This window comes from Phocoena sinus, chromosome 1, assembly GCF_008692025.1.
Source record: "Phocoena sinus isolate mPhoSin1 chromosome 1, mPhoSin1.pri, whole genome shotgun sequence".
Lineage (NCBI taxonomy): Eukaryota > Metazoa > Chordata > Mammalia > Artiodactyla > Phocoenidae > Phocoena > Phocoena sinus.
In genome coordinates, this window is record NC_045763.1 from 104,218,514 (window position 1) to 104,240,512 (window position 21,999).

Sequence of the window (21,999 nt, forward strand, 5' to 3'; positions counted from 1 at the left end):
TGACAGGAGCCTGGGCTCTGGGAGGCTGCATTTTCTCTGTAAAATAAGACTGCTGGATGATCCCTGTGTGCTATGAAGTTTACTAAGTTTGGACAGCCACAGTGGGCTGAAAAAAATGTGGTCTAAACACCTTCCCTTGTACTTTTGGACAGTGGGTTATTCAGCAGATCGTTAGAGGGTCTAAGTATGATTTAGGGGTTTTTGGGGGGGTTTTTTGGGTTTTCCTTTCTACCGCATAGCTGTTGCTCATCAGTATTATTAAGAAAATTTAACGCACACTTACACTTACTAGATTTCCAAGGTCTATGAGACTGGTGATATCAAACACTTTTGACCAACGAAACCTCAATTTCATAAGGTTCTATTTAATAAACAGGAGGTTATCAAAGAAAAGGAAAAGCTGACAAAACTGAACATGATCTGATAAAATGTTGTGACTGAGAAGAAGTTGAAATTTTTAGCCAATTTTTAATTCCTGTATCACAGGCTAATTCTACTATAACAAACACCATTTTCAGTCTGATAAATTCCACATTTTGACAGAAGGCCAACCAAAAGAGCTCCTCGTTAGGGCTAATAATTCAGGTCAGCAAGAATTTCCTCCAGTCTCTGTTCATGAGTCCCTCGGTATTATAAAAACATTGGGTTCTGGATCATTCTGTAGCAATAAGCTGTTGGCTAAGAGAGCTGCTGCTAAGCCCTTTCCAGATGCTCTGTAACATCACTGCCCTTCTAGGCTGGTCTTCCCAACTAACCGTGCAAAATCCACCTAATCCTCCAAGTTACCCTCCGAAATAAAAATGACTCAGGAACTTGAGAAAAAGGGAGAATGGCAGTGAGGTACTCAGACTTCATTTTATTTTTTCTTCCTCTTCTGCTGCTGATTTGCTAAGAAGAGACTAAGCTGGCTATTCTAACGCGTTAACAAGGTAACATCTAACAATACACTTGTATGATGAAATCCAACGGAAATTGAATCTGGTGGAGCATCAAGCTTATTATAAAGATTATCACTTCAATTATCACTTTAATTCCTCTCTCTTGTTTTTCCCAAGGGCAATCAAGGGTCAGTTATATGAACTGGTTTGTCAAATCCTAAATGCCCACAACAGGCAAGAGAACTGCTTAGTAGTTCACCATCAAGCTCTGATTTTATCTTCCGGACAGCTGGAATCAACAGTGACACCCCCCAACCCTGAAAACTGGAAAAACTCACTTGTGTCCAGAACCCGGATGCCGATGGGGGCGGACTCTTCCTCCGTCAGCCGGTACCATTCCTTCTGAGGGCTGGGCAGCCACTCCTCCACGCGGCAGGAGTAGTTGCCCGTGTCCCGAGGGCTTGCCTGCAGCACAGTGAGCCGGTAGAGTAGCGGGGAGAGCCTCTGGAAGCGAAGCCTGCCCTCCCAGGGGCTGCCCTCTGGGCCAAAGACAGCGTCTGGGCCCACGCTCAGCAGGGCCGTCCGCTCTGTGGGGTCCTCTTCCTCCTCTTCTTCCCCCTCCTCCCCTTCCTCCTCCCCATCTTCCAGGCCAGGGCTGCCCCTTTTCCCTCCAGCTTTAGTCCTCAGGGAGTACCAGGCCACAGCGAAGCGGGAGTCCTGGCTGGAGCGAGACACGATGCTACAGTCTAGCTGGAAAGCCGCCTTCTCGGACACCGTGGCATTGGGGACCACCGTGTCCACCTGCAGGGCGGCATCTGGGGGAGATAAGGCTGTTTTAATTTCTGTTCAAAACAACCTAAATGTCCACCACTAAATATGTTCTAGTAATATACAAGAGGATTCCACTGAAAGGAACAAGGGGGCATTGTGTGCAGAGAGGTGGAAGGAGATAGAGTACAGCACACTGTACTCTATGCGTCATCGAGTGGAAGAAAAGAGAAAATAAGTTTTATACTGACATAAGAATCTGTTTATATTTGCATGGAATATCTGGAAGAATGCACAAGGAGCTGGTAACATGGATGCTTATAGGAATCCAGGGAGGGAGGGACACTTATTTTCACTGTAACCCCTTGCAGTGGGGTTGAATAGTGTCCCCCCAAATTCATGTCCACCTGGACCCTCCGAATTTCCTTAACTGGAAATAGGGTCTTTGCAGATGTAATTAGTTAAGATGCACTCATATACTGATTTGGGGCAGGCCTGGATATAAGAAGAGGAGAGGACACAGAGAGACACACAGAGAGAAGGACACGGGAAGGCAGAGGCAGAGACTGGAGTGATGCAGCCACAAGCCAGGGAACACGGGGCCATGAGAAGCTGCAAGAGGCGAGGAAGGACCCCTCCCTAGAACCTTCAGGGGAGCAGGGCCCTGATGACACCTTGATTTCACACTTCTAGCCTCCAGAACTGAGAGAGAATAGATTTCTGTTGTTTGAAGCTACAATGCTTGCGCTAATCTGTTATGGCAGCCCTTGGAAATGAATTCACCCCATCGGCAGCTTTTGAATTTAAACCGGGTGCATGTAGATGATTGCCTACACCACAGGGAACCAACCCAAGCAGGTAAAACTTCTCCAAGGATTGAAGCTAAACAAAAGACAATAAACCTGAAAGGGCCCCTCACCCTGAGTATGGACCCCCCAGGAGGATAACACAGACAGTGTCCTGACAGAGGTGGGAGATGAAGACTAGCCATGGAGAGACACCTGAGCAGGTAAAGCACATCCCACAGACACCACCAGACAGCTGTATCTGTTTCTTTTGCGGGTTTTGGCTCACTGGGGGTAGGTTCTAAACAAGTAATTCACTCCCTACCTCCTAAAAGGCCTCCCTTTGGCTCTGTTTATGAAATGCTCATGAAAGATGCCAATGTGGCATCATCGAAAGTAGAGAGACCAAATCGGATTCTACTTGGATGACAACCAAACAGGAGCATTTCCCAAGTACCGTCCTGGGCTTTCAATGAAGTGGCTGAATCGGCGTGCCAGTGAACACAAAGCTGGTTACCACTGCTTCCGTGGGGCTCTGACAAGCCCCTCCCCACCCCCCTCAGCACATCTGGAACCTTGTGTGCACCGCTGGACACAAAAGCTTAGGAGACAGCTATAGGTGGCAGGCACGGTGCATCAGCCCAGCTCTCACCGGGGGCTAGGGAGAGATGCTGGAGGGCGGAAAGCAGCAGGACGGGAAATCAGTTTACAAGTGACTCAAACTCCCTCACTCGTCACCTTATCCCTCCAGGGAGCAAGGCAGACATGCCAACAGAGAGAGATGCTGTGCAGTGAGGGAATGGACCCATCATGGCAAGGTGGTCAGGGACCGTGGCACAGTCAGTTCCCCAGAAGGGCCTCTTCCCATCTACTCTCTCTTTGCTGTCTTCTTGTCTAAAGCTCACAATTTTTGGGGGCCCCTTCAAGTGCCCTGTCTCTGTTAATGACTCAAGTTTCTGGTTTCCCGTGTCTGTCCCCTTCTAGAAGAGGCCAAAGTATCTCCCTGGTCAGCCTCTGACACTCTTTCCTTCCTTTTCCGTGTGTAAGCTACAAGAAAAAAGTTCGTCCCTGCCCCTCCCCGAGGCCATGCTGATGCGCCCATGCTGTGACCTCGACCAGTGACTCTGGGCTGTGGGTGAGGAATGTGGTTCTCTCTCCTCCCCAGTGAGCCAAACACAACTACTCATCTACCCAGCTACAATCTCACCCAGGGTAGTCCTTCAGTTTGTATATTTCGTACTACGGTCGCCCCTAAGCAATGCAAGGCGATTCTTAACCCAACTTTTAGAGCTCTTTTATTTCAAGTCTTCTATATGTTCAACTTATATCTCAGAAAAAAAGCTTTGAGGTACATCTACATAATGAATGTCATGCAACCAGTAAAAATGGTGGTCATGAAATGCTTTCAATGACATGGGGAAAGGCTCACAAAAGAATGCTGAGTGGGGGAAAAAAAAAAATCACATAAAACAATAATATCCTGACTTCGTTTAGAAAGAGAGAGAGAGAGGGAGAGAGACAGAGGGAATATGAAGATATGTAGGTAGTCAGATTACACATAACTTTTTGGTTTTTTTGGCTGTAGGGCATGCGGGATCTCAGTTCCTCGACCAGGGATTGAACCTGTGCCCCCTGCACTGGAAGCGCGGAGTCTTAACCACTGGACCACCAGGGAAGTCCCCACAGATAAATTTTCTCTTCAAAACTGTATTTTTCTGTTTTCCAAATGCTTTGTTTTTAGCACGATCACCTTATATAATCAGGGAAGAAAGGAAGGAAGGGAGGGAAGGAGGGAAGGAGGGAGGGAGGGAGGAAGGCTACTCAACTCACTGAACACAAGGCAGCCTCAGGGCTGCAGACTTAGGGGTCACATGTGAGCACACAGTGTGGCGGGAGGGAACCTTGGGCGACCACCCAGTCTGCTCAAAGTACTGGCTGTGCGACGTTTCTCTTCAGGCTTCAGTTCCCTCGACAGTAAAACCTACCACTTGGGGCTGTGGTGAAGACTGAACATAAACAGCCTCGCTGTGGCTGGGGCGCAGCTGGCTGCCTCCTCCCACGCTGCCTGGGGCCTCAGTGTGCAGATCTCCATAATGGGTGGGAGGTGGAGGAGGAGAGTGTTCAGCTGCCGTGTTTACCATTTACCTTTGGGAAAAGACACGCAGCAGCTTCTAAGCAAGGGGGCCGGGGGAAAGAAAGCTCATGGGAAATAAGAGTGACTCAAAGTAGAGGCAATTTCCCCTCCAGCTTAGGCAAGACACGGAGGAGAGAGATAATGTCCCTCTCCTGTAACAAAGGCTGTATGCACTCCCCGAAGTGTGTTCATTGATGTGTGGGGCGGGCACAACCGTGAAGCTCCAGGATTCCACCAACAAAAAGAGCTGTTCTACTTAGATGTGAAAACATTATGAAAGCTTCCAACAGTGCCCACGACCACAAACAGCACCCCGGATGCTCAGAACACAAGACAAAGCATTCCCCTGGATGGAAGTCACAGTGCATTTCCGCTCCATGTCCTTCAGGGGATCACTGACTCTTTGTTCTGATATGAATGAATGATGATGTGATGTTTTGCAGGACACAGGAACCCTGCACATCTTTGCTTTAATTATGTGTGTGAATGTGGAACAATAATTCTACCCAGTAATTACATGCATTTGGGTACTTTAGAAGCAACAATAAAGAAAAGCACAGGGCTACAAAGAACAGTCATTAGTACTAATAAAATTATTAGGAAGTGAGAGTATAAAGGCTGCAGTTACATCATTTTCCATTTAAATCACATGAATCAATTCTTTTCCATTGAAAATCCACAAGCTGAATTTTCTGAACCACATGGCTACTGTTTCAAGATTTTTTTTGTGTGTGTGTGTGTGGTACGCGGGCCTCTCACTGTTGTGGCCTCTCCCCCTGCGGAGCACAGGCTCCGGACGCGCAGGCTCAGCGGCCATGGCTCACGGGCCCAGCCGCTCTGCAGCATGTGGGATTTTCCCGGACCGGGGCACGAACCCGTGTCCCCTGCATCGGCAGGCGGACTCTCAACCGCTGCGCCACCAGGGAAGCCCCCTGTTTCAAGATTTTTGCCACTTGTCTGAATCTGAATGTATTCTTTAAAAAGAAAGTATTCTAGGCTCTGCAATAAATAATTGACAAATGCTATTCTAGCTAAGAAATAGAATCACCTTAGGCCAAAGCTAGATGTGCAATTTTCCATTCACTAGGGGAAAAAAAATCTCAGACAACTGTGAATGCAAATGTACGACGTAAATGCTCATATATTTAACTGCAAGTAACTAATTAATTGGGTTAATTTAATTAACAATTAGTTCACTTTAAAATTAACTAACTTTATGCAGTGCATAAAATATCACACTTAGAGGGGAACCACCAAAGAGGGCGGAGGCCTGGGGACATTAACTCTCACCTGGTCGCATGACTTGAACAGCCGTCTGGCCAGCGGTGTCCTCTGCCCGTCTGTACCACGTGCCGCCAGGGCTGGGCAGCCACTCCTCGACGCGGCAGCTGTAGGTTCCGCTGTCCTGCACCGCCACGTTCTGGATGAACAGCCGGTACACGCCCGGGGAAGGGCTCTCCAAGTGCAGCCGGCCCTTCAGGTTGTTCTTGGCCGCCTGCTCTCCGTAGTGGAAGGTGGCGTCGCGACTCAGGCGGGCCAAGGTCTCCCGCTCTGGGTGGTTGGGCTTCCACACGAACCACTCCACCAGCAGCTGGGAGGCCGTGCTCGTGCGGTTCAGGACCACACACTCCAGCTGCACCTGCCGCGTCTCCAGAACCGACAGGTTGCCCTGCGCCTGGCTGAGCTTCAGGCGGCTGTCTGCAAAGGCGAGGAAAGAGATGTTGCCAACAAGAAAGCAACAAGTCACGTGCATGCACCCCTTCCCAGCGGACGTGAGCAGGTGCCTTCCAAACGCAGGAGGACAGCAGCACGTTCAATCAGCAGAAGCACTGCTCAGGCGCCCACCCTGAACATTCTGAGTTCCTGATCACGGGTCTGAGTGCCTGAGTTTCATGGAGTTCAATGTTACGGTAACAGCTGCCCCCTAATTTATAACTCTCATCGGTTCAGATGCTTAGGAGAGGACAAGCGTGCATGGTAGATGACTCCACATCCAAGGGACAGCAGACCACAAAGAGTATGGCCAAGGGGAGGGCGTGGCTGGGAAGGGACAGCAAAGGGCATGGTGAGAACCCTGCTGGGAGAGCAAATTTTTAAAACTGACCACATGATGGATGTGGTCCATCCATGATGGATGCGGTCCATCCATGATGGATGCTAGAATGTGCTGGGCTGTCAGCCTCAAAAGAACTGCAGGGGAAAGCCACGTTAATACGTTCACCAGCTGGCCCTAAGAATTGCGGTTCTTACTTTCTTTACCAAAAACACCCCACACGGGTTCCCTCTCAAGGTGGAAACAGAACTGATCTGACATCAGTAAAGAAAAGACTGATACTGATGGCTGTTTGAAACCTCAGCCAATCAGATTCTCCTCCAGAGAAAAAGTGTCATTAAACGCGGTACACTCTGATCACATACAATTTCATAAAGGGCCCCAAAGCCTCTTTGGACCAGAGGGGTTAAAAAGCTATGAAACTGTAAATGCACAGAAGCCCCTGAGAAGGACACCTCCTGAGTGATATCTGAGGAGGGAGGTACTTTCACTTTTCCAGTTTAATACTGTCAGAATGTTTTCTAATGCACATTTATTTCACCTTTGTAATAAAAGGTCAAAAAATTAAAAAAAAAAAAAGAGAATATATTTCAAATAACCAGTCTCTGAAAATATACACTTGGGAAGATATTAACTCTGCTTGTCTCTGGGTTGAAAGGTTATTTCCTCCTTTGTGCTTTTTTAGTATTTTCCAAAAGCTCTATAAATGTATGCTTTCTTATAAAAAAAGGGGGGGAGGGGAGGGGGTGACTAGACGAAGTGGGGCGGGTGGAGGAAAACACACAAATTAAAAATCTCAACGGAAAAGGGGGAGTGTGTTGTTTTAATGTGTCCTGTGAGTTTTCTGTTTATAGTGTTAATATTCCCCATAAGCAGAGATTTCACTGTTTTGACAAGAATCCTTACAGCCCTAGTGCACTGCCCCAGTTAGCTTGCTGTGAGTCTGTTAACCTCCAATGGGGAAATTCCCTTGATAAATTTAGGACCTACCAAGAACCTCTTAGTTTCAGCACAAATGAGAAAAGGGAAAGGCAGAATGATGACTAAGAGGAAACACGGTGGGGGAGGGTGACCATGACCTCCCAACGGGGAAAACGGTCAGAACTGAGAAAAGACAGAAAGAACAGAAACCTGAAAGAACATACGTGGGCCTAATGGCAACCTTCAGTTCTCAAAAGCCCCAGGGACTGGCCTGAAGGCAGGACGTAGGTCACTGGAAATACCAACAGGAATCACTTAGACCAGAGCTTCCTATTTTATGCACCAGAAGGGGCGGCATGAAATGTCACCATGGGCAGACCTGAATCCCTGGATTGAGAATCCCCGGATTGGGGCAGCGTGACAAATACAATATCCTGAGGAAAGGAGGGGACAAGCCCCATGGCGTTCAGCAAGGGCCAGACCACATCTGGACTTCTGCATCTGAGCTTTTTTTTTAAGAGTGAACAAGTGATAGTGTTCACTACAGTGAACATAATAACCAATGATAAATGAATTTCCATGAGTATAAAATCTGAACAGGTAGTTCATAATTACTCATATATGAATAGGTATGCCAGGGGGTGACATGTGCTATGAAGGAGCTAGGGAAAGGGGATACAGAGTGACTAGGGTGCCATTTTAGTTAAAATGAGCTAGCAATGCCTCCCTGAGGAGGAACGAGATAGATGGACATCTATGGGCAACACATTCCAGGTTATGAGAACAGCAAGTACAAAGGCCCTGGGGTGTCAAGGAAAGCAACCAGTTATTCCTTATTCAACCAGTATTTATTAAGGGTGTCATGTCAGTGGCTGGAGATACAAAGACACAGCACCTGTCCTCAAAATGCTTACGGTATAGTGGAGAAGAAATGAAAATAATTATTACATTATGTGTTTTATACGGAACCCCTGGTGATATAGGAGAAATCAGGCAAGGCTTCCTGGAGGTGGTGCTGAGTAAAGTCTTAGGAATGGGGTGAAGACAGGGGAGGGGTGCATTCCAGGAGGAGAGGGTAGCATAAGCAAAGGCAAGGAGCTCGGACTCAGGGTGGCAACACAGCATCCCACAGCTCATCGGGCACCAGAGGTAGGGATAACAGCTAACTATAGGGCGCGCAGGAATGAGGGATGGAGAGGGAGCTTAGGGCCACACTATGTGAGAAGTTCAAAGAACTAGAGCTTTTCAACAGGGAGAAAGGGCTCCCTTCACACATTTGAAAGGATATGACTCAGACTAATCTTGGGTTGTTCTCAGGCAGACCTAAAACCTGAGAGGGAAACTACAGGGAGGAGGAACTTTTCAACAACCAGGGCTGCCCAAAAGTGGAACTGAGGGCTGTGGAGGCAGTCAGCTCTCCTGCCTGGGAAGTGCTCCGGCAGAAGTCAGACGCCATCTGTCAGGGAGCCGGATATAAACGGAATAAAGGCTGCACCCACAGGGTCTGAGAGGGGGCCAAAGGGTGGTTCTGTTCAGACAGGAAGGGCTCATCCGTGGGCTGTGCGTGGTAAGGAAGAAGGGGAAACCAGAAAACGCCCTCCAGGCAGGAATCCTGGGTATGGAGCCGGCACCAGCCCGAGATCCAAGGTGCAAACTGCAAACCCAGGATGAGATCCAGGCGCTGCCAGGGATCCTGCCTTGCCGCACCCTGCAACCCCCAGCTGCCCCTCGGGCCTCTCCCGGGTGAAGATGCTGCATACAACAGCAGATGCTGACAGAGGATGCTTCTCTGAGTTCGCCATCAGCACCAGGACCCGCTAGTAAAGTGGGTGGGCCTGCAGTGAACGAGGATGATGCTCTGTACCGCATGCACATCCATCATGGACCCCGCAGAGCCCTGCCGCACCCCCAGGCAGTCTCTGCCCTCAGCCTACTGGCCCAGGCTGGCTGCACCGTCTATCCTTACCTGGCTGCTTCACAGTGACTTCCGTGCGGCCCGAAACCTCCTCTGCCAGCTTGTACCAGGCGTAGTTGGGGCTCAGCAGCCACTCTTCCACATGGCAGTAGTAGCTGCCGCTGTCGCTGACCTCAGCTCTCTGGACAGTGAGGCTGAACAGACCCCCAGACACGTGCCTCTCAAACTGCAGCCTGGCTCTCAGGCCCTCCTCCTCGGCGTAGGTGCCGTACTCAAAGGCGGAGTTGTGGGTGGTTTTGAGGATGAGTTTGCCGTCGGCGTCCGAGGGCTTGTGGACGTACCAGAGCACGGCGAAGTGGGAGTTCTGGCTGGTCTGGGACTTGACTGAACAGTTCAGCTGGATGGGCCTGTTTTCCACCAGGGTGAGGGTCCTCTTTGATTTGCTCACCTGCAACTTGGTCACTGCAAAGGAAAAGGGGGTGCTTCAGCAGAATCACCACACCCCCCTGGAAATGTGGCCCGAGTCCCGCCTCCAGGCTCCCCGCCTGGTTTTGTCCAGCACGGCTCCTAGAGAACCAGACACTGATGGGCTTCCCCCAAAGCATGGCTCGGCGTGAGGACAGCAGAACAGAGCCAATCGCACCCCAAACAACCCTCCGCTGGCCTCCTCCTTGCCTCTCCCTGGCTCAGGTCCTCGCCGTCTCTCCTGGCAGCTCTCCCTGCCATCATATGGCCGCCAGGGGGATCCGGCAAAAACACACCCAGCCTGTATCAATTCCCTGCTTAAGAAGTTTAATGGCTCCCAACTGCTTATAGACAAGAAAAAAATTTCCTTTCACAGTACAAAGTCCCTCCAGGATCTGGCCCTCACCCCGCTGTCTTCACTCACCTCCAAGCCTCCCCCGTCACACCCACACCACATCTCCCCATGCCGCTTCTTCCTGAGCTCGGTCTCCGCTCAGCTGTCCTCCCTGCCTGTCTCCTACCATCTCCCCTCCGACCCTTCTCCCCACTCACCCTCTAGTCCTCTTCTCCCTCACTCCCATCCCACTGGGTCAGATGCCCCTCTTCTGTGCTCCCATCAGCACCCTTACGCATCTTCAGCTTGTTTCTCCTTACGTCCCTCCCATGCTATCCATGAGCTCCCCAAGAGCAGAGATCAAGCTTTCTCCATTCGATCTGCAAATATTTAGAGTGTGCCCACTCCGTGCCCCTCACGAGGCTAAGTGCTGGGGGTGCTCTGAAGAATAAGACGGTCCTGCCTGGAGATGTTCTCATCACTGCACCCCCGGGTGCTTTGGAGAGCACCCACTCAATCAACGTTTGCTGGGATGTGTGAGTTAGTGACTGAGTGAGTGGGTGAGCGAACGAGAGGGAGCTGGAGAAATACGGTAGCAGGTGGCTGGAGGACGCTGGGGTGCTCTTCCTGGAGGATGGGAAGAGAGAAGGCAGAGAAGAAAATGACAAACAGTGGGACAGAACAGAGCCAACTCTGGCCTCCCCTTCCCCTCACCATCCTGCTCCTAAACCAGAAGGGAGGGCACACTCCAGAGGGCCACCCTACCTGCTAATTAATGACCGTGCTCTCCTTTAAGGTGGCAAGAAGCCACGGTCTAATGAAATATATGTTATGAAGGTAATTTGAGATCTCACCCACTCCATCATTATTATACTTGGTTCTGCTCCCCCTACCCACCATCCTCCCCCTACTGAAAAAGAGAAGAAAGGAAAAAGTCACAATTCCAAGTTCCTCTTACGGAGCTAATAGTAAAAGCATCATCCCATCCCCACCTTTCTTGTTACATTTCACTTGTCGAGGACTAGATCACTCGTCAGCTGAGAAAGGAACCCAGGACAAGGCACAGACCCTGACAGGGAGAGCAAGCTGGGCTTCCTCCAGTGACCCTGCCCAGAGGGGAGGCCAGAACAGGTTGGCCTGGGCCCTTCTCCAGCACCTCTGCTGGTCATCTCTCTTGATCTAGACACAGGACTGAGCCCACTGGTCATGCCTGGGCCTCCTCTGCCAGTGCTGGCTAGCTGGCTCGCTTAGAGCTTAGTGTGGAAAGACAGGATCAAGGTCTGAGTTCCATGCACCAAGGCAACTGAAACTTCTGAAAGCCCCAGACTGTCACCTGGGCACTGGGGTAACCCACAGACAAAGGTTCTGAGTGGCTGAGAGGATTCAGCGAGCTAAGTACGGCAGAATCGGATACCCAATACCATGACTGCAAAAGCAACTCTGAGGCTGTTTCCCGGTGCTAAATCAGGGGACAGTCTTCACAAAGGAAGCTGGATTCACATACCTACAGACCTTCTCAAGCCATCGAGAATGCACCCAGCACCCGCCTGAGAGAAATCCCCTGGCCCATGACCCTACCCTTCTGGTTTCATCTTTTTTTGGGAACAAGCCCAGTCTCCCGCCTTCTCCCTTCTTCAAACGCACGAAGTCCTCCAGGGCACTGAAATACAGGGCAGGCTTTACCAGCAAGCACCCAAGCTCTGGAAACTAGATTCACCTTAGCTTGCCAGTCGACTTTTCCTATCCGCTGCCTCTAATACTTGAAACAACCAGCTCCATTTTCATTCCTTTCCAACCCGATTCACCGCATGCAAATGATATCTCTATCAGAGCAAATGACACCACCTGAATTATCTGGTTCTGGGCCCAAAAAACTGGGTTGTTCAGTGTAGAGTAGAAAGAGCTTTAAAATGCATTATTAATTGGGGCCAGATTATTTTTGCAACTGTTACTAAGGAAACCTCCATTGCTATAGTAACCGCATATATTAAACTGGATGCCTATGACTAAACTTGAGCTCAGTCACATGGTCTGAGAACGAGAATCCAAGGAAGAGAATTGTTTCAAAGCATTTCCATTTTTTCCCCTCCTTCCCACGTCAAAATATTGTGAAGTGTTGAAAAGCTTAAAAGAGAGGCATTTTTGAAATCTGGTGCATGTCTGACAGGTAGGCAAGGGGTCAGCTCCTCTTCTACGCTCTGAATCTCCTCCCGCTTCTCAAGGACAGGGAGGACCTTTCCTGAAGCCCAGGGGAGACAGCAGCCTGCACAACTAATTAGGAGGCACTCACACATCCTGCCCAGCACTGCCCTGGGCGGTGTGCAGCCTGCTGGCACCACCTTCCTCCGTGGGGTTAGGCGAGCACAGCCCCCTTAAGAACCGTAGGTGTTCTCATCTTCAAGGTGAGAACAATCGCAGCATTTACCTGAGAGCAGTGCTGTGCAGATTAAAAGCAATACTCTACAGTAAGAGTTTAGCACGGAACCTGGTCTATAATAAACACGCAGTACGTTTTCACTATTCCCCTTTCTTTTCAGTTTCCGGGCTCAGTCCCACGTTCAAAGCTCCGTATTAGATCGAGAACTGCCAAACCTGAGTGGCAAACTTGCTACTGCAAGTATTGTCCACGGACTGGCAGCATCCGTGTTGCCTGGAAGCTTGTTAGAAATGCAGACTCTTGGGCCCCACCCCAGACCTCCTGAACCAGACTCTGCCTTTTAACAAGACTCCCAGGTGACTCAAATGAACCTGAAAGCCCGAGAAACCTTGGACTTGGCTGTGGGAGTGAATGGACTTAGGCAATAAACACAAAGGTGAAAGACAAGACGCTGAGGACTTGGTTGATCCCCAACAGTGAGTCAGCAGGACGAAGAGGCAGGAAGAAGGGTGTGAGGCTGCGGGCCAGGCCCCACCTTTCAGCACCCCACCCGTGAGCACAGACTCCAGCGCACCCAGCAGCTGCCTTCTCAGGTACCTCACGACTTCCAGAGCGGGGCTGTACCCTGCTGGAGGGAAGGGCCCTTTCTTTCTGCATCTGGAGAGTTTCCTTCTGAGGCCTCCGATCCCCTGTGGCCAGGCAGCATCAGCACTACCTAGGGTGGAGACGCTGCCTCGCAAACGCCACAGGTGAGGCCCAGAGACCTGTGGGCGCACGTGCCCTCCAGGTGATTCTGATGTGCTAAGTTTGAGAAGCCACAGGTGTGGCAGTGAGGGGGCCACAGGTAACTCTAGAGACAGCAGTCTCTGTGCAATGGTGCAAGCAGCAGCCAGAGGGTAGCATACAGGCAGTGAGGGAGCAGAGGGAGAAAAGGAAGACTCTGTTCTTTATTATAGATCCGTGACAGTAATCAGTCACGTTAGGTGGAGAGGGGGCCAGTGGCTGGACAGCAGAGATTTTTCAAACTGATGGACGCAAGTCAGCCAAAAGACTGGGAGAGAATGAAGGAAGAGCTGTGGGGTGTGTGTGTGTGTGTGTGTGTGTGTGTGTGCGCGCGCGTGCATGTCCATGTCCCACCTGTCCTCATAGAAGGAGGGTTACTGCCCTGTCTGCCTTACACGTCTGCAGACACAGCAGTGACCCTTGCTCACTGACTCCAAATAGGTGCACCTGGTGTTACCATGCCAACGAGGCCTGAGGCGCGGGCAGTGGAGGGGGGGACTCCTCTAGGGCTCCTGCTCTCATGCTCACTCTATCTGTTAACAGCCAGCAGGCGGAAGTCACATGCCCCCGGGATGGAAGGAGAACCCCAGGTTCTCCTGAAAGAAAGGAGGGGCCAATCGCTCTGAAGGATGGGGCAGCCTGTCACCTACTGGACTGTGACAAGGAGAGCCACTGTCACAAGCCCTGGACTCCTGGAAGTCAAAGAAAAAGCCCTCAGCTCTGCGAATCTGCCAGGTCAGCAATAAGAAATTGGAGAGAACAGATTTGGCAGCATCCGGAGGGTACTGAATATTCATCCTGACTGCCCATCAGTAAAATCCCGGCAGAATACACCCACTGACAAGTCAGCTTTCTACACCGGAGGCTGTCCTCCTGGAAGCGTGTTTATTGCTTCGTCAATTTTAACGTGCAATATTTAATAGCCAAACCAAGATACGGTTGTAAATATCTGGAATATGAGTGCTGACATTTCCCTTATTCCTCTGTATTTAGGGAGATGTAATTGGAGGGTGCTTTGGGTGCTAAAGAAGATCAGAAGGAAGCGCAGCAATGCTTCAAAATTAAAAGAGAAAAGAACTGATTAGGAGCTAAGAATCGAATATGTTGAACTGGCTTAAAGGCTTGCCTAAATGCCCCTTGTGGGGTCACACTCCACCATCGATGGCTAAGGCTAAGACAAATCAACAACAAAACAGGAGGGATGGCGTTCCTTGAAGATTACCTTAGGGATGTGCATTTGGAACAGGAAGTCCGGAATGGTCAATAAGAGATCCACAACACGTTCATCAGGCCATTCAGCCAGAGATTTTAAAGAAACAAATACCCGTGATGTGGTCAGGTCAGCAGGCGGCTCTGGCAGAAGGACTGGTCTGGGGCACAGACCACACAGAGCCTTCTTGGGAGCTGGTGACATAAGCTGTGGAGGGCTGATAAAATGGACTGGCGTGAGAAGGCCAACGGTCCCTGGGTTTCTGCTTCATGCTGTCGGAATAAGAATATTGGACAAAATCATCTTCTAAAAGGGTTGGGGGCAGGGGGAGGGCGATGATATTCCTGTGGGGAACAACAGAGCGGGGATAAGAATCCATGTTTTGAGAGGCAAGATATGGAAGGAGAGCAGCCTTAGAGCCCCCAAGCCTTAGAGCCACCTGGTGGCAGAAGTTAGAAGAAACAGAGGCATTCGAAGAGGCACAAAAACTCCTACACCATTAGCAAATCGTGTCTTGAGGAACCTCTACAGGGACCTTGTGACCCCAACTTAAAAAGAACAAATTTAAGTATTTGCTAAAGGGGCTCAGGGGTGGTAAACCAGAGAGAGTGGGGATTAAATCAAAGTATATGGTACCAAAGAGAATTCCCGAGGAAAAAAAAAAACAAACTACCATAATAAAATAAAATGAAGAGCCTGGACTCTGGAGCCAGACTGCCTGTCTGGATTTGCATCTTGCCTCTGCCTCTTATTGTGAATCACTGGAGAATTTATTTATCCTCTGTGTCAGCGTCCTATAAAATGGGTGAAGCTAGCACCCCCTCATGGCATTGCATGAATTAAGAACGAAGAATGTTACTGTATATAAAGCATTCAAGGCGGTAATGGGCATGCTACAAAAGCTCAGCAAAGATTAGCTACTATCGTTACTGTTGTTACTTCTGCTGCTACGGGTGCTGAGACGCCTCCACACAGCACTCTACAAAGAGAAACCGCTTCTGTAAATGATACTACGAACTGAATGCTGAAAGGATACTTTTTTCCCCCTGTTTTAGGCTGCGCCGTGCAGCATGCAGGATCTTAGTTCCCCAACCAGGGATGGAACCCGTGCCCCCGCAATGGAAGCGCAGAGCCTTAAACCACTGGACCACCAGGGAAGTCCTAGAAAGGATAATTTTTTATTATATGGCCTTAAAAAAGGCTGAAGTCTTCCTCTCATCCACCCCAACAGCTTTTTAATAAAGTTCATACCTGGGTTCCCATCCCCACTTCCCACTCTCTATTTCTTGACTCCGCCAAGTCCCAACCTCTCTGAGGCTCAGTTACTCCATTTATAAAATGGGAAAGCAGTAGCTTCTTCCCAGGGCTGCAGCAAAGGTGACTGAGGTCATCTACACCAAGTGTCCAGTATACTCTCCGGCACACGGTCAGCCCTCTGGTATTTTTCCACTTCTACTTCCCCCAAATAAAGGCACCAGTACCAACCAGGGTGTGCGGGGAAAAGAGTAAAAATGAACATGAAGCCCTTTGGAAAATAGTAAGTGCTCAGTGCGTAAATATTTAATAAGGAGAAATTGTAACACTTAAGGAGGATGCAGTCTCCCTGGTACCACAGCCCTTCCCAGGGGCTGCGCCCGCCCAGCCTCAGCACCCCCCTTGCTCTCTGGCGGCCCCCAGAGGGCCAGCCAAGTGCCTTACCATGCACCTCTGAGGAGAGGCCAAGCACCCTGGTGCTCGTTCCCAAGGTTCCCACGCCAGCCGCCGCTAGTTCTTGCTTTACAGTGAAATCACAAACAAACGGACTCAGTGTAAGCCACAGGAGACACAAAGACAATCCTCAGAGCAGATCCCGGGTCCCCTAACTATTCTCCAGGGGGCAATAAAATGATGTAATGGAAAACAGAGATACATGGACATCAGAACGACCCAGGCTCCAGTCTTGTTCCAATCTGTTTTTCATTTGACAAGCTGGTTTGCCTCCATCAAGGCTCCTAAACACTGGGAGCCTGGGTTTCCTCATTAGCAAAATGGGCATAAAAGTATCTAAATTATTTCGTTGCTGGAAAAATTTAAAAAGAAAACAGAGGTACTAAGCGCAAAGCCTGGCACCCAAGACGTATTTAATACATTTTTGCCCCTTTTCCCCTTTAGGAGCACCACGAATTGATCTGAATCCAAATAACTAGAACCTTCAATGCCCTAACTCCATTTTCTTCCCTGAGGCACTCCAGCCTTAGATTCTAAGTCGTAAGACAAACAGGCAAATATTAGGGATTTATTCAAAAAGGCAAGGCTAGGCAAGGTCCTGGCGTCAGCAGTTCCTCTACCTTCTGCAGCTGGAACCACGTGATGGGCACCAAGGAGGCCCACAGCCCGACCCTGAGGCCAGAGGAGACCACAAAGGGTGCAATTACTCAGTGAGGCAGGCAGGCGAGTCCCTCGGCACTTTCCACAACAAGGGTTCACACGAAATGGGGTCTTCCGCTTAACCTTCCATTAACCTGAAAATCCACTTCAGCAGAACAGCCTCTTCCCTGGCATCTCGTTGTCCAAGTTTAGGCTCTAATTGGCCAAGGAACTGTCCCATCATTTATACAGTTCACTTGTTCCACACTGGTTCGATACAGACTCCGTTATGGGGTTAGAAGAGGCGAAGGAGAAGCCCAGACACTGCCATTTCGTAACCTCGCGTTGCTGAAAATAACAAGCACCGTGACCATCTGCAGTGGTGGAGCAGACCGGGTTGGGCACACATCGTGGCTGTGCGCAGGCAGAAAAATCCTTTCTGCAAGGTGTTCAAACCATCTTTGCAAAGTGGGTGGGGCAGAAAGTCAGAAAGAAGTCTTTGCAAAGTCACCTCCCATCCAGCCCCCACCCTTCGTCGCACACATGCCTGTGCTCTCCTGCTTGGGGCCAGGCGATGGAGGGAAGCAGGAGCCAGGGCCGGGGTCCACCCTCCTCCTGCTTCCACCCTAACCGGCAACAGGTACAGACACGGAGGAAACCATAGAGCAGCACTAACTTACCCTCTCCCCCGCGTTAGGGGAAGGGCCTGATGACGGTGAGTGTTTGCAGAACGTCCCCTGACTAAGGCTCCCCAGATGAGTGCATCCTTATCACCTGCTGCGAGACAGACTCCGCCTGCCTGCTCTCATGCGCTCAAATCCAGGGCAGGGGGACAGGGTCTGGGTCAGGGAAAGTGTCGAGGAAGGAAGGACAAGGATTCAAACCTTGGCTCCATTCACCAGCTAGGCAACCCTGGGCTGATCACTTAATCATTCCTGAGGCTGTTTTGAAATTCTCATAAAATAACCAACCCTAAGCACCTAGCACAAAGCAAATACTCAGTAAGCACCTGTTATTTTCCCTTTTGCCTCTGAGGTTCCTTATCTGCAAACGGTGGGGGGGACAGTGGTACCTTGTTTACATCACTGTTGCAAGGATTATAGGAGATGACATTAAGAGACGGAGCTTTCTGCAAAACAGTCTAGTTGGCCTGCACACTTCACAGATATCAACGTCTTCACACACATGCGCACGCATGCACGTGCGGCTGGGGAACTATCGTAGATTAAAGGAGTCTAAAGAGACATGACAGGGACTTACCTGGTGGCACAGTGGATAAGACTCCGTGCTCCCAATGCAGGGGGCCCAGGTTCGATCCCTGGTCAAGAAACTAGATCCCACATGCATGCCACAACTAAGAGTTTGCATGCTGCAACTAAGGAGCCGGAGAGCTGCAACTAAGGAGACCGAGAGCCGTAACTAAGACCCAGTGCAACCAAATAAATAACTTTTTAAAAAAGAAAAGAAACTGCCAAATTATTAAAAATAAATTAATTAAAATTTAACAAATTTTAAAAATTAAAGAAAAATAAAGAGACATGACGACTAAATACAATGTGTGACCCCTGACTGGATCCTAGAAGGAAAAAACACTATAAGGGGCGTTTCCGGGACAACTGCGGAAATGCTGGTACTGTCCTATAATCACGTCAAATTCCCAGAGTCTGATTACACTGTTGTGGTCGGGTGGGACAAAGTCCTGATCTTCAGAGATACACACCGAAGTCTTTAGAAGGAAGTCTCCTGATGTTGGCAACTTACCCTCAAAGGGTTCAAAAACAACAAAAAATTACACACAGAGGGAGAAACAAACGTGGTAAGATATTAACAACTGGTCATCACGAAAAGGGAATACGAGTCTTGCAACCTCCTACACACCCGAAATTTCTCAAACTAGAAAGTTGGGAAATAAGAGCAGCCGGGCCGAGGGCTCTGCACACGACACTTTCTGCCTCTCTGCGGCTCTCTTCAGCCGGAGCAGGCGTGGGGGACCCCGGGACCCTCACCTGGCTGCAGCACCCTGATCTCCAGCAGGTTGGAGGTCCTCTCGGCCAGCCGCGTCCAGCTGTTGTTGTAGTTCCTCCGCCACAGCTCTGCCACACACTGGTACTTGCCCGCCTCCGTGTCGCTGGCCCGGCTGATGCTCAGCCGGACGTTGTTGCTGGATTCAGCCTTTTCGATGGCCGTTCGGGTCCGGAAGCTGGAGGATCTGTCCCCCCACTGGACTCCTCCATCCCGGGTAAAGGTCACCAGGTCATGGAACTCGGCGGTGCCCACTGGCTGGAACCGCCACGTCACTGACACGGGGACCCGGGCGGGGTAATGGGGTTTGATGATGCACTGCAGGTCAAAGGAGTCACTGTAGGTCACCCCCGGCGTGCGGGAGATGGCAGTGACTGCAAAGCCCGTTTCTGGAGAGAGAGCAGAGAAACTCAGGCCAGAGGAGACACTTGGCTTTCTCAGGGCCATGTGACGCGGTGACAGGGCTCCTGGCAGAAGCTAGCGGGACAGAGCAAAGGCTCACACGTGGGGCTGTCTGGATGCCCAGGCCAGTATTATTTTTGCTAGCGTGTTGACACACAAACCCAGCAGTTCACAGGACCCCACAGAAAGAGGCCGGCAGCAATCCTCAAGCAGCACTAGCGAACCCTTCCCTATGAACCCTCACGGGGATTTGTGCTGGATCAGTCCCACTCACAGGGACTGAGTGCATGTAGGCGGGGCCATCCCTAGATATCTTGGGATTCCACACTGAAACAGGAGAAAAGAGCCCCAGGGCCGATTTCCTTCACCACACTCAGGTGGATGTACCCTGCCCCAGCCCGGACGGCCCCTGTGCCTGGCCCACCACTGCGTCAGTGCTGGAGCAGGGGAGGCAGGTGGAGCAGGTGCCTGTGCTCCCCGGGCTGGGCAGCGCCGGCTTGCTCTCCAGTCCCTCTTCTACCTCCCCACGGAATCCAGGGCAAAGAGGCAGCGAGGGACCCACAGCAGGAGGGACTGACCTTCACCAAGTAGGACCTGGGGTGAGGTGGGGCCCTGCAGGTACGCTAGGCTGAGTCTGTCCGTATTCCAGCATCACTAATCCCCAGTACTGACTCCTCAGTAGAAGTGATCAGAGTCCCTTCAGCCTTGAAATACGACTGACTGTTAACACATTCGTTATGCTCATAAAACTGAGAGCAGCCAGTATTTCCTGAGCACTATGGGCCAGGCATGGTGCCAACTGCTTGGCTTTCATCACACTTCACTGAATCTATCACCCCTTTCTTACAGATGAGGAAACTGAGGCTCAGAGAGGGTAGATAAATTGTCCACTATCAAGCTGCCAGTGAATGGCAGTCACGCTACAAATCTGTGTGCCACTGATTCCGGGGGACTTATTAGGTTGCTTTACTCCCAGGAAGCATAAGACAGTGGTTAAAGGCACAGACCCTGGAGCCAGATGCCCAACTTTGGCACTGTCTAGCTATGTGACGTTGAGCAAGTTACTTAACTTCTCTCTGCCTCTATTTCCTCATCTGTAAAATGGGTCCTTGTGAAGATTAAATGAGTTAGTATTTAAATACTTGGAATAGTACCTGACATACAGCATATACTATATTTTGTTAAATACGTAGTTTGTTTAAAAAAAAATAGACATAAAGGAAAGTACTTTAAACTTCATAGGTAAAAAGGCACCGAATGAATCTTTCGGCAGAGCCTGGCCAGAGCCCCTTGGTAAGCTCTGGCTATGGGAACCACAGACATACGGTGAATATGAAAAAACTCAGAGGACAACTTCATGCTGAAAAATTACTTCTAACCCTAACCGCCCCTCAGACATTCCTAGCCTCCCAGGATGGGAAAGACTCCCTCTGCTGGACACCCAGGACTTTCCTCACAGGTTCCATTTCCACGTGTGCACATACGGTACTGAGCAGAGAGAGACATGGGGAGTGAGCTGACCTGGAAGCTCAACCACTGGATGAGGTTTCCAGAGACAGAAATCTGAATGGGATGATGAGTGCCGAAAGCAGATCAACCTTTGGGATTAAGCTTATGGAAAGTAAAAATAATTCTAATGGGGGCGGGGGGGAAGGACTTTGTTGGGGGCAAAACCACTTGGTGTTGCCATCTTAACTGGGGTAAGGTGGTCCAAAGCACCACCAGCCCTACCTATGAGGAAGGTGGCAGCATGGTCCCAGGGGTGGGATGCAAAGTCACTGAGGACAACTGATGTCACAGTCTCTTAACAAACAGAAACACCTAACATGACAAGTTACCTCCCCAGCAAAGTGGCAGATTGGTCTTTTAATATACTGATTCTTTTTAATATACTGATTCTATTAGGCAGATAAATGTTGATAGAAGCCTCTTTACCCTGTGAGAAGCAAATCTAGTATTCTTTGGCTTTAGCAAATTTCAAGGTATCTTTTAAGTTCATGCTAATCAGGAAATGGCTTTCTTTAGGAAGAGCCTTATAGAGGAAAAGGTAAAAATACGGGCTTTGAAAAAAAAATTTAGGACAGATTGCTGGTTTCCTGGGTTCAGATTGTGTGTCTGTCACTTAAAAGCTATAGTCCTGGGCAAATCAGCCAACTTGTCTCACGAGTCTCCTTGTAAAATGACAGTGTCTATCTGTAGGCTAGGTGAGGATTCCAAGGAACAATTAAGCTTAAGTGCTTACACTCAGCCAGGAAGGGTAGTAAGGGCTAAATAGATGGCAAAAGGTGATTTTCTACTCTTCTCTGCCCTGCTCTGAATTTTCAGGAGGGCTGAGCCCCTGCACAGGAGGGCCTGGGGTGTAGGAGGGAGAGGATTTGTTCCCGCTCTTCCAGGTTAATTTTGGCAGTGGGCTTTGTTCCTCCACCTGGGGCCACCACTCCCCAGGCCAGAATCCTTACAACTTCACTCCTACCACCCAGACCAAGGAGTAGTAGCAGCGCTCAGCTGTTGCCCATCCCCAGGGCCCACCATGGAGAACCACTATTGGTTCCTTGAGCCCCATCCACACTTCCATAAATACTTTCTTCAATCAAACCCTTTGGAAG

General features: G+C 49.9%; 1 protein-coding gene across 6 annotated transcripts in view; it reads right to left on the reverse strand.

Annotated features, from left to right (window-relative positions):
- Positions 1 to 21,999, reverse strand: part of IGSF3 (immunoglobulin superfamily member 3) — a 99,034-nt gene that overhangs the window by 3,783 nt on the left and 73,252 nt on the right. For all 6 annotated transcript variants that reach the window (XM_032627483.1, XM_032627491.1, XM_032627467.1 and 3 more), the window contains 4 exons: positions 18,976 to 19,380; positions 9,506 to 9,916; positions 5,856 to 6,263; positions 1,217 to 1,693 (listed from right to left, as the gene is read on the reverse strand). In XM_032627483.1, the coding sequence (XP_032483374.1) occupies positions 1,217 to 1,693; positions 5,856 to 6,263; positions 9,506 to 9,916; positions 18,976 to 19,380 (1,701 nt within the window). The remainder of the gene's footprint in view (positions 1 to 1,216; positions 1,694 to 5,855; positions 6,264 to 9,505; positions 9,917 to 18,975; positions 19,381 to 21,999) is intronic.